Source organism: Plectropomus leopardus, chromosome 14 (genome assembly GCF_008729295.1).
Source record: "Plectropomus leopardus isolate mb chromosome 14, YSFRI_Pleo_2.0, whole genome shotgun sequence".
In the NCBI taxonomy this organism is placed as follows: Eukaryota; Metazoa; Chordata; class Actinopteri; order Perciformes; family Serranidae; genus Plectropomus; species Plectropomus leopardus.
Genome location: NC_056476.1, coordinates 20,793,384 through 20,805,444, shown reverse-complemented (window position 1 = coordinate 20,805,444; position 12,061 = coordinate 20,793,384). Strand labels below are relative to the sequence as shown.

General features: G+C 42.4%; 1 protein-coding gene across 6 annotated transcripts in view; it reads left to right on the top strand.

The window, feature by feature from the left end:
* LOC121953429 (AT-rich interactive domain-containing protein 1B-like) overlaps positions 1 to 11,008 on the top strand; it is a 246,244-nt gene extending 235,236 nt beyond the window's left edge. For 5 of the 6 annotated variants that reach the window (XM_042500529.1, XM_042500525.1, XM_042500527.1 and 2 more), the window contains 8 exons: positions 1,183 to 1,324; positions 3,070 to 3,239; positions 4,866 to 4,998; positions 6,143 to 6,262; positions 6,372 to 6,447; positions 7,211 to 7,949; positions 8,636 to 8,766; positions 9,142 to 11,008. In XM_042500529.1, coding sequence (XP_042356463.1) covers positions 1,183 to 1,324; positions 3,070 to 3,239; positions 4,866 to 4,998; positions 6,143 to 6,262; positions 6,372 to 6,447; positions 7,211 to 7,949; positions 8,636 to 8,766; positions 9,142 to 10,968 — 3,338 coding nt within the window. In that variant the 3' untranslated portion in view covers positions 10,969 to 11,008. The remainder of the gene's footprint in view (positions 1 to 1,182; positions 1,325 to 3,069; positions 3,240 to 4,865; positions 4,999 to 6,142; positions 6,263 to 6,371; positions 6,448 to 7,210; positions 7,950 to 8,635; positions 8,767 to 9,141) is intronic. The other variant, XM_042500524.1, reaches the window with a different exon arrangement.
* The last annotated feature ends 1,053 nt before the right edge of the window (positions 11,009 to 12,061 follow it).

Here is a 12,061-nt window from a genome sequence, read left to right as displayed (position 1 = left end):
CATTTCCTCAACCACCCTCTTGAAAAGGTTGGTGCAATGATATTTGCACATATCCAAAAACCTCTTAATATCAAAGACTTTCATAAAGTTTAAAAGAATGTTTCCTCTTCTGACCAGAAATGTTGGCTTTTCATTTGGGCATGCATCTCTGCCACCACGCCTTGCAAAGCCATGTGTTGCAAACTCCAGTAAAAACTCTGAAAACTATTCCGAATTGGCTGTATAAATGTCCAAAGAATGCTATTAAATCTGAATAATATCAGCATATTCCACATGTTTTAATTGGAAAACGCTACATTCGGAAAAAGGTCAAATTCAGAATATCTAAATAGAGTATGCCGTTTACATGACTCATTTAAATTCAGAATATTTTCATATTCTGAATAATAGTTGAACAATAGTGTGCATGTGAACGAAGCCACTGTTGTATGAATGGCTTTTTGTTGAATGGTTTTACAAGATTGCTGGTGACAAAATTGGCCACACTGGTGCCACACCTCTACACTTTCCAGTGTCAAATCATTTAAAATTGCAGATATTTGCTGATGTTACACTATTTTGTGGAAATAAGTTCCTTTTCACTGTGCTAAAACAGTAGTTGCCAGTGGCAGCAAAGAAGAATTCATTTCTGGGTCTGTAACTACTTTAAGTGTGTTAATAAATTACGCTGCATCATATCTGTACATAGACTTGCATAATCACCAATACCCGATCCAGCATTTTAGGCAGTGTCAGAGGTATTTACAATACTGGTGTTGATACCAGAATAACTTTATTCCAAATAAAGAGCTGTTGTGCGACTGCTCCTGTGGACAATTCCCCCTGTGAAATCCTTCCCTTCTCTTCATCCTTACCTCCTGCCTTCTTTCCCTCCTCCTCTTCCTTCTTTAAGCAGTCCCTCCGTACTCATCTTCCCTGCCCTCGCACAGGCTGTTTGCTCGAGCTCACTTCTCATGTAGGGTAACACTTAGTGCTTTGGCCTTAAGTCCAAAGTTATCTCTCTAATACAGCACTTTGCTGCAGCGAAAAGCCCCACTATGGCCGCTCTTACTCAAACCAGCTTCAAGATCATATCTGAAGACGGGTGAGCCCCACGGTCTTCATGTGTTACAGTTTTTTTGCTGTGAATTTGGAATCGTGTCTAGCTAGAATGATAATAAAAAGGATACTTGTGTCTTCTAGCTAATTCCGGCGGCTCCCTCCAAGGCCCCCAGACGCCACAGTCCTCGGGCAGCAGCTCTACAGCGGAGGCAGCGGGAGATCTGAAACCCCCCACACCTGCCACCACCCCTCTGGGACAGGTCACACCGCTGCCCCCTAACAGGTACCACACACACATACTGCACTACTAACACTGCTCCTGCTTCATGTGATGCTGCTGCTTTTTTTTTTAAATACTGCACTACTATTACTATTATTACTATTACTGCTTCTGCCGTTCTTGCTAAAAACAGTAGTAGTCTCATATTTTCTATGATCAATTTTGTCGATTCTGTGAAACGATTTGCAGTAGGATATTCATTTCATTCAGCACAAATTGTTCCTTGTGTATTAACAAGGGTTTTATGTTCATATATGCGATAAAGCTACGGTAGTGTAATGAAGCAGGTTTTAATTAACCTTAATCCTAACACCTGGATCAACATCAGTTTTCTTCACCAGCGTTTAAACCCCTAAAACATGAAAAAACTTGTTTCATTTTCCATTAGATAATATCAAAAACATGTCAAAAAATGTCAAGAAAACTCTATTTACAATTCTCTAAGTTATATATTTAAAATCATGTAACAGGAAAAAATACATATTAATTCTTATTTAGAACCCTCTTTAGGGGTCATTTGCTTTTCCTTTTTCTATTTTTTCCCTTATTTTTCAGGTAATTTTCTTGTGACGTTTTTTTGGCCATTTCCTGCTCGTCACTATCCCATGTTTTTGACAGAAATCAAACCGATTTGTTCAGGCATCAGAGGGTTTAAAGGCAAAGCTCTTTGTGTGCACCATTATGTTCAGACACATTTTTAAAGCGATTTAGCTGAGATTGAAGACAAAATCTGTATTGTGTGGTGTCGCTTTTTACATGATGTTTTGAAGGCTTTTACTTTTTTTGGATAATGTCCTTCATTTCTGCTGATTACTTGTTGTGTGATTATAAAGGATGGGGGCCTTTTTTGTGGCAGATTTTATTTGCAGGCTGGGAGAGAAGACACAGTTCTTTGTTTGCTTTGTCTGTGATATTATGTGTGAGAAGTTGTATTCTTAACAAGTGGTCTTTTTATCATTGCAGTTGAGTATTTGGTGTCTTTTAAGCTCATGTTGGCAGGCCACTTGTACATGCATGACACAAATCAAATGAAAACACACACAGTGGTGGAAAGTAGCAATATAGATTTATCCAAGTACTGTGCTTAAGTTTTTTGAGATGCTTGTACTTTAATTTAGTATTTCTATTTAGTGATACTTCACTCCACTACATTTACTGGATAGCTGCTTTTAAGATCAGCGCTTTACATACACACATATTATCAGTTTATAAAATATGATACGCTGCATTGATTTCACTGCGTAACAGTACAAGTCGTTAAAAAGCGCTTTACTTTTTACCAGATGAAACATAAAGTGCTGCATATAGGCTTACAGTAATGCGTCTGTAATAATAATCCAATACTATCTCACTGACCAGTGTCATTTTGCACCAGGACGTTTAATACATTAAGTGCATTTTGTGCCTAGTACTTTTTTTATTTTAAGTTATTTGAATGCAACAGTAACAACAGCTACTGTTTAAGTACATCTTCCACCACCTTTGATTTTACTACTAATTTGACTATTTGGCTATATTCTTACACTATCTGAAGTATTTCACATCTAAATGAAACATCCATCATTTAAACAAATAAAAAAATGACAACACAAAATTATCTTTTTCAAAATAAAAGCATAGAATCCCTTCGCAGCACACATCATATCCATATTTTCAGTGTGTGTGATCCATGGTCTCCACCTCCTCTCTCAAACACTTTCTCCACTCTCTCTCCTCCCTGTCTCTCCATCCCTGTTTGTCTGGTCCAGGAGCAGCGTGAGCGTACAGGACCCCTTCTCGGAGGTGAGCGACCCGGCCTTCCAGAAGCGCGCTACCTCCCTCCCCCCCTCAGCTCCTTACCAGCAGGGCCTCAGCATGCCTGACATGATGATGAGGATGCAGTACGACACCAAGGACCCCTTCGCCGGGATGAGGAAGAGTGAGTGAGGCACCTGCTGTGACACCCTTTCACCTAAACACCAAGCCCTACACCTAAAGCGTATATAAAGATGGACGGCATGACAGCTCCCCGAAAGTGAAGCCAAAGCATATTGAGCGGCCCCTGGTGGCTGGCTGCAGTATAGACCATAAACTCTGCCCCCTCCATGATAGCGGCTGAGACGAACTGAAAACTTAAAGTGCACCTCAGTAACATTTTGGAGGATGGTTTCTTTCATTTTAGGTTGTTATCACCCTGCTGTTTGTTCAAGTGTTTGCTCATCTGATAAGTTTAGTTTCATCAGTTTTTAATGTGGAAAAAAAAGATGTGTGAAAAAAATAGAGGTCCACACACTGGGGAGCACCCCTTAAAGGATTTTATTCAGCGAAAATAAGTGATGCTTCGAGCTAAAAACCGCTCTTCCTCAGACTTAAGTTTATTAACTTGAAACGTCACATATTTTCGCGGATAAAATTCTTTAAGGGGAGCTCCCCAGTATACGAACCTTTATTTTTTTCACATTTTGGTTTATCTTGCATCCAGCACTCACTACAGGATGTGCGTATCTTTTTGAATCTCTTTGAAAAAAAGGATGTGTGACATGATCGAAAGCTGTCTGTGCCACTCAACATGTGCCAATTGATCGGACGGGTGTGTCGGCAGGAACATGATACCACAGCTTCACTTCCCTATTGCTTCTGCACAGACTTTGGCTCCAAATGACGTCACATGCGCAAGATGGTAGCGCCCGTATCTGGGATATTTTGGCTTCATTTTTGTACAGTGGGATGAAGTGGAGTCTTGTTGTCCATCTTTATATACAGTCATTGCCCTAGACACATTTCCCTAGTTTCACAGAAAATTTTGAGACTCACAGGAATCAACTATTTTGTATTATCATAAAAACTTTAAATGATTTAAATTTCAAACTTCATCATAAAACTTTACATAAACTTACATGGCACTTTGTCAAAATGACTCATGTATCCCAAGGCCATTGTTCTTTCGTCTGACGCGTTGGTCTAATTCATTGTCTTGTCAGGACAGATGTGTGTGTGTTTTACCACCAGAACTATGAAAGGAGATGAGAACTGTTTGTTACGCCACACATCCCTTTATCGGAAAAAAACGCACCGGTGCGTCTGATGTTCTTGTAGCTTAGCCTTCGTCTCATCCTAACTTTGTTCGTCCTTTTCATCCTCCTCGCTCTCAACCTTTCATCCTTTCCATCCTGCTGAGAAGCACCTGTTTTGACCAACTCGTGCGGTTTAGTTTTCAGAACAAACAGTAGTTTTAGAAAGGATGGCGGCTCCTCTGAAGGCTGGAGAGAATGGAGTCTGAATGAATAATATGGTGGATGTTAGCTGCATAACAACAGTTGCAGCCCCAGAACAATAGGTTTAATCACCAAGAGTGGTGAATATTCAAAGAGAAATGCTGCCACCTGGTGCTCAACAGAAAATACGTTTCATGCATATGAAAGAAACGTTAAGCCTCTGTTGCATGGTTGCAGGGAATCATAGTAAGTTGCTTGTTAAAATAAAATCTTTTTTCTTTTCCATTTCGTTCATGATAATATTAGATAATTTATCATGCCTTTACCTTATTTGCTTTCTTTCTTTACAGTGGCAGGAGCCGATCCCTACATACCAGGCCAGATGCCCGGTGGGGGCATGCAGGACATGTATGGTCGACCCCCGTCAGCCTTGAGCATGAGCCAGAGGTCGCAATATCCATACGGGCCTGGCTACGACAGGAGGTAGGCACACAAGTCAGAGCAGAGGAAGGTGAACCTGTAAAATCTCTTTATTTCTTTGAATTTTCCCTAACATGAGCCCTGTAGTGTGGAATTTAAAAAATGTAAAACATTCAAAAGGTCCTTTCCAACCTCTATTAAGATTTGGATACCCTTTTTGGATTGTTTTCATTTGCTACAAGAACCCCTTGATAAAGAGTAGATTGGTACCAGTAAACGTTTCATTACAGTAGAAAGCCGTTTTGCTTTGTCATTTTGTTTATCTATTTATTTAAATATATTTTATATATATATACGTATATACTTTCCCCTCTCTTTCTGCTTTTGTTTGAGCAATTTGTACAATTATTTGATGAAGTTGTGCTGTTTTCCCTCCTTCACCTGGATGTATTTTGTAACCTGTAGTCCTGTGGGTGGGTGAGCAGGCTGGCAGGGAAGGAACGGTCGGGGGGACGAATGATTGAAATGGAGACAAATATACATGATTTGTACCCTTTTCTGTGGCATACAGACACTGAAAATCAATAACACATATTTACAAAAAAAAAGAAACGAAAAGAACAATTAACAAATATAACATGTTTTTAAAAGCAATTAATTGGAGGCATAAGAGATGGTAGAACAAAGAGGGGAACAGGCACAGTAAGACGATACAAGATATGTAGGTTGCTTTTGATAAAGTGACTTTGTTTTCTGTATTGAAGTCTTGTCTTTGTTTTATAATGTGTGTATTTGTTTCTTGTTTTGTCCTAATTCATGTTTAATTTGATCAAGGTGTGTGTGGTGAATATTGGGGCAGAAACTGGTAATATTCATGTTTAGAATTGGGGGGGTTAAATAAAATTGGAGAAAAAAGGTGGTAGAACTTAAAGTATAAGTATAAGTATAAGATAAGTATTCACTTCCTTCTTCTCCTTTTTGGACATGAAATACTTATGTTGTTTACTGAATATTTCCAATAATTTTATTTTATTCTCCCATTTTATTTGGCATGTTTGAAAAAAATCTAAACTTAAACTAACTAAATTAAAACAAAACTATTTAATATATCTGCTTATTATGGGCAGCACAGGAGATACATTCTAAATAGAGGTTTACAGTAGAAATTGTGTCAGTGATGATGACTTTCCTGTTGTTTGATCCTCAGGCCGGACCATGTCATGGGGATGGAGGGGAACATGGGTCCCCCTGGGAGTCAGAACAACATGGGACCTTCTAACAGCGAGGGCAGCATGTACTCTCCCAGTAGATACCCGTCACAGCAGAGGTCAGCACCTGTGTGCGGCATAGCATTATCATTTTTATCTTTCCAAAAATTCTAATCATATTTAACCAGCGGGTGACATATTCCTCTTTCGTACTGTTTTCTGTTTCAGACATGATGGCTACAGTCAGCAGTATCCCAGCATGCCATATGGGATGCATCCATCTGGGATGTACCCGCAGCAACAGGTAAGATAGCTCATTTGTAAGTAGTAAACAGAGGATTTTATTGTTCACTGTGACTTCATGTATTGATAATACACAGTATAACATATTTCTGCCAAAAAGACATTGTAGCGCATTGGGCTTAATTATAACCGTAAATAATTTTCCATGCCTGGGATTTAAGTCATCATTCAAAGAAAAATACATTTTCTCAGTTTTTTTTATCCTGTGTCTCTGTGTTAATTTTTTAATTTATTTCTTAATATATATGTCAAAAATCACTATCAGAGTACTTTTACATCAACATCTCTGTCTTTATTGCTAGAAAATTGTTTCCAGTATTTGGTGACTCATCCTGCACTAAAGGGGTGTTAGCAAAAGTTCATCCAATCAAATGAGACAACTAGCTAGTGTGTTTGGATATCAGTGGACAAAACTTTTGTTTTCTCTGGTATAGCTCTGCATTGCGCTAAACTCGCTCTGCACTAAGCCTTCCCAATCTTTAGCGCTCCAATCAAATGCAAAGGATTTAATTTAAACCCCTCTTGTAACAGTACATTGCTCAGATATTCCATTTTATTTGGAAATACGTCACAGTGCAGAAGCTAAAGATGCTCTGACTTCAGTTCATTGGTATCTAAAAAACATGGAAAAGTTGCTGTTACTATTATTATTAGTATTAGTAATAGTAGTAGCAGTTGTATTGTATACCACCACTGTAGCTGTAGAAGGATGAGAATATATTCTCTATGGTTGTGTGTTTTTACTATCTACACTCTTGCATCAGCAGGGCTACAAACGACCGATGGACGGCATGTATGGCCCCCCGCCCAAGAGACACGAGAGCGACATGTACGCCATGCAGTATGCCAACCAGCAGCCGGAAATGTACAACCACTACGGTGGTGGGTACTCGGGCCCTGAACACAGACCCATCCAGGGACAGTTCCCCTACCCTTACCCCCGCGATCGCATGGCCCCCTCCGGTCAGAGCCAGCACAGTATGATGGGCGGGGGACCCACTCCTAACCATGCCACCGACGGCCCCAACATGTGGCCATCCAGGACAGATCTCGGCTACCCCTACCCCAACAGACAGGGGCCGCCGTCACAAATGCCGCCTTACGGCTCAATCGGTAGAGATGACATGGACGGGCGGCCGGGGCAGGAGCAGTGGCACCGTCAGTCTCCCTACATGTCATCATCAGGCGGCATGGCTCCACTGTCTTCACGCCAGCCGTCTTCTTATTCCAACTCCCAATCCATGGCCAACCACCTGCCCAGAGCGCCCAGCCCGGGGGCCTTCCAGCGCTCCATGGACTCAAGGATGTCGCCCAGCAAAGCACCGTTCATGTCACCCATGAAGATGCCAAAGCCTGGGATGGCCATGATGGGCTCACAGGGAGGTGGACCCCTGGGTCACTTTCCTCCCAACCTGCGGCGGGACCTCAACTACCCCCCAGGATCAGTGGAGGCCAGCATGCCGATTCTCAAGCCTCGACGCAAGCTCACCTCCAAGGACACTGGTGAGACGGAGTGGTATTATTACTGTTTTCACTCAGGCTGTGAGGTTGATACAAGGTTCTTGAGGCGCTTGAAGTACTTGAAGAACAGAATGATGAATTATTTTATAAAATGTATTAGATAATTATTTTAAACTAACCATTTTAAACTGTGTTAGCGCCAATCGATGGCAAACCCCAGTAACTGGTCAGCACCAGGATGTTTTTCCTAGCCTGCAAAACACTCACACTGGAGCAACGTCAGCCATTAGTACGAGTTTTGAGCTGTAATTCAGCAGAAAATCAGCAGCAGTTAATTAATAGAAATTGATTTTAGACTCTGGTGGCATGTATTTGCTCCATGTACAAATTTGCACAATTTTCTAGCGACAGATGGTTGTGGAGGAAACAATTTCATCCTTGAAAATAAAACTGAGTGCTTGTAAAAGCACTTGGAGGTCCTTAAATTTGACTTGCCGCTTCTAGTTGTGCATTTAGCTTGAAAATTTGTGGATTCTTAAAATAAAGACACAATTTCATCACATGGCTAAACCTAATTTCCAGGTACAGTGAGCCCAACATGAGGTAAATTTTATGAAAGGAATTACAACGATCTAATCCGTTCAGTGTCCTCTTTTATCATTTGGACCGTTGTCTGATCACCATTTTTTTTCATCCTGGTTCCAAAAATCCTGCTGTGTTAACCCCAGGAACGCCTGAGGCCTGGCGCGTGATGATGTCTCTGAAGTCTGGCCTGCTGGCAGAGAGCACATGGGCTCTAGACACCATCAACATCCTGCTGTACGACGACAGCACCGTGGGCTCCTTTAACCTCTCCCAGGTAAAACCAATTTCATGTCGACACCTCACTTCTGACTGACAGAACGGATTCATTTAGCCTGCTGGAGCACGCTGTGACGGCATGACACAGTGTGTCTCTTTAGACCTGATCTTCCAGGTTAACCTTTTCTATTGTAGTAAAGATCCATAAAACTCAATTTGTTTGTCTATTTAGATCTCCATTAGCTTATGCATTGCAGATATTTTTCCTGGGGTCTACACAGATACATGATGACAATATAAAAATAAACATTCACATTACAACATACTATACTCACCATTTCATCACTTGTTAGTCTAATCTAAATGATTCAAGACAATTTGAAAAAAAGCTAGATTTCCTTTGCTTGAATTGTTGTTATCTCTGTCTGACCAGCTGCCTGGATTCCTTGAGCTGATTGTGGAGTACTTCCGCCGTTACCTGATTGAGATCTTCGGCATCCTGGAGGAGTTTGAGGTGGGTACCATGGCTCATAAAAGTCTTTTGGAGCCTGCTGCTAACCACAAAGAAGAAGCCGCCCCCAATCAAGAAATAGACTGTACCACTCAGCCTGAAGCTGAGTTAGCTCCGGCAACAGAGACGCAGGCAGATCAAGCAGGAGGCGTCACGGAGGAGGCTCTACCAGTTGCTGCGGAGCTGGAGTCATCTGAGGTGAACGGTGAGAAGGAGGAGTCTGAGGTGAGCATCAAGAAGGAGGATAAGGATGAAGAGGACAAGGAGACAGAGGGAAAAGAAGAAGAAGAAAAGAGTGAAAAAGGAACAGAGAGTAAAAAGGAGAGTGATGACCCGCCTGTCGCAGAGCTCAAACCTAAACCGAAACAAGCCAGTAAATACGATAAGCTCCCCATCAAGATTGTCCACAAAGACGACCTGATGGAAGACATGACAGAGCACTTAGGTTACGTCACTGAATTCACCAGCGGGTTGCTGCACTGGCAGGCAGGTGGAGGCGATTCAACCGCACACATTCAGACAAAGTTTGAACCCCGGAGTGAACCACCGGTCAGGGCAGATGTAAAGACGAGAAAAGATAAGGAAAACAAGGTGGACGATGGGAAGAAACACCCACTGAAACATATCACTGCTACTATCGATGATGTTCTGTGTGCTCGGGTTGACGCCCTTTCGTACGCACACCCTGCACGCTCCTTGCCATCCTATCCCTTCAGGGTGCATCAGGATGGCGAGCAGGACTACATCACCTTGCTGGAAGACGAGCCTCGCTGCCTGGACGAGGCTCCGCTCTCCACAACCTCTGCCTGGCAGGACACGCTGGCCAAGCGGTGCCTCTGCGTCTCAAACATCGTTCGGAGCTTGTCCTTTATCCCCGGGAATGACTCGGACATGTCGCGCCACCCTGCTCTGGTTCTCCTTCTGGGCAGGCTGCTTTTACTGCACCACCAGCACCCGGAGAGGAACAGGTCGCCCCCTAGCTACCAGAGAGACGAGCAGCAGGAGCAGGGGCTGTCGAATAGCAAAGAGGAGTGGTGGTGGGAGTGTCTGAGTCTGCTCAGGGAAAACGCCATGGTTACTCTGGCTAACATCTCGGGTCAGCTGGATCTCTCCACCTATCCGGACACCATCTGCCTCCCCCTCTTGGATGGCCTTCTCCACTGGATGGTGTGTCCTTCAGCTGAAGCCCAGGACCCCTTCCCATCAGCAGCATCCCACTCCCAGCTCACCCCCCAGCGACTGGTGCTGGAGTGCCTCTGCAAGCTGAGCATTCAGGGCGGCAACGTCGACCTCCTGCTGGCTACTCCGCCTTTCAGCCGACAGGAGAAACTCTTCACGGTCCTGGTCCGCTACGTGGGTCAGAGGAAGACGCAGGTGTACAGGGAGATGGCGGTGGCTGTGCTCTCCCACCTGGCACAAGGAGACCCCACAGCTGCGCGTGCCATCGCAATGCAGAAGAGCAGCGTGGGCAATCTGGTAGGCTTCTTGGAGGACGGTGTTAGCATGGCACAGTACCAGCAGAACCCTCACAGCTTGCTGCACATGGGGCACCCTCCCATGGACCCGCCGAGCATAAACATGATGTGCAGAGCAGCTAAAGGTCTGTTGGCGATGGCGAAAGTGGAGGAGAACAAGACAGAGTTTGTGCTGTACGAAAGCAGATTATTAGACATCTCCATTTCCTCGGTGCTCAACGCGGGGGTGGTGGGTATTATTTGCCAAGTTCTCTTCCACTTAGGGAAATTATGACAGGAGGAGAGGCGGGACTCACACGGCAGGCGCTGAGGCGGACAAGATACTTCTGTGGTTTTCTATTTTTATTTATCAAAATGACAGAAAATGTTTGTTTTTTTTAAAGAAATATCCACATAAACAAAATATCTCTATATATGTATAACCCTGTTTAAAAAAAACAAAGGTGGGTTTGGGATTTGAAAGCTCATTTTAATACAAATATTTAATACCTGCTGGTGTTGGATTGCTACTTTCATTTGGCATTTGTTTTTCGTTTGTTTACTTTTTCAGCCAAAGCTGCCACCAGATGTTGGTGCTGAATTAAGTGGTTCCTTTTGAGTGGTGGAGATGTTTTTCAGTTTTTATAAATGCTAATATACTCATCAACATTTTGTTAATGGAGAGTATTTATTTAAAATGTGACACTGTACAGTAGTTTGAACTTTTTTGCCAACAGTGGGGGGAAAAAAAACACTGACTTTTCAAATTGAAATGTATATGTTTCCATCGCTGGAAGATAAATTGTGCAATAGGACTCGAGAGCAAGTTGTCCCTTTTTTTTTTTTTTTTTTTTGAGAACAAGAAGGTGTAAATCTTTAATGACACCTGCAGTGTGTGCTTTAGGCCATGAGGAGGCAGCATTGCACCAGCTAATCAACATGAGAGGAGAGCATCTGTCAGAAGAAGTGTCTAATTTATCAATCATAGCCTCAACAACTTTCGCAGATGAACTTTGTGTTTCCTAAGCACTTGTGTTATGTCTGTATTTTTTCATCACTGTGTATATAAACCGTTGTACAATGGACGCACATGATTCTTTCAGTCTCAGTCAAGCATAGCAAGAGACTTTCCGACTATTATAACAAATGCTTTTATTGTTGGTAAATTTGTTATTGTTATTATACATATTTTGTTAATGGGGTCAAATATTTGAACATGGCAGATGTAACTGGTGTTTCAATGTAAAAATTCCTGTATGCATTGTATTATAGCTGAGAAAACAATCGCTTTGGTAATCAAACGTGGAAGTGCCAGGGTGAGAGGATATCTAGGCGAGGTTACATGAGAAAACTGAACACATTTCTGTTCGTTACTGTCCTCCATTCAT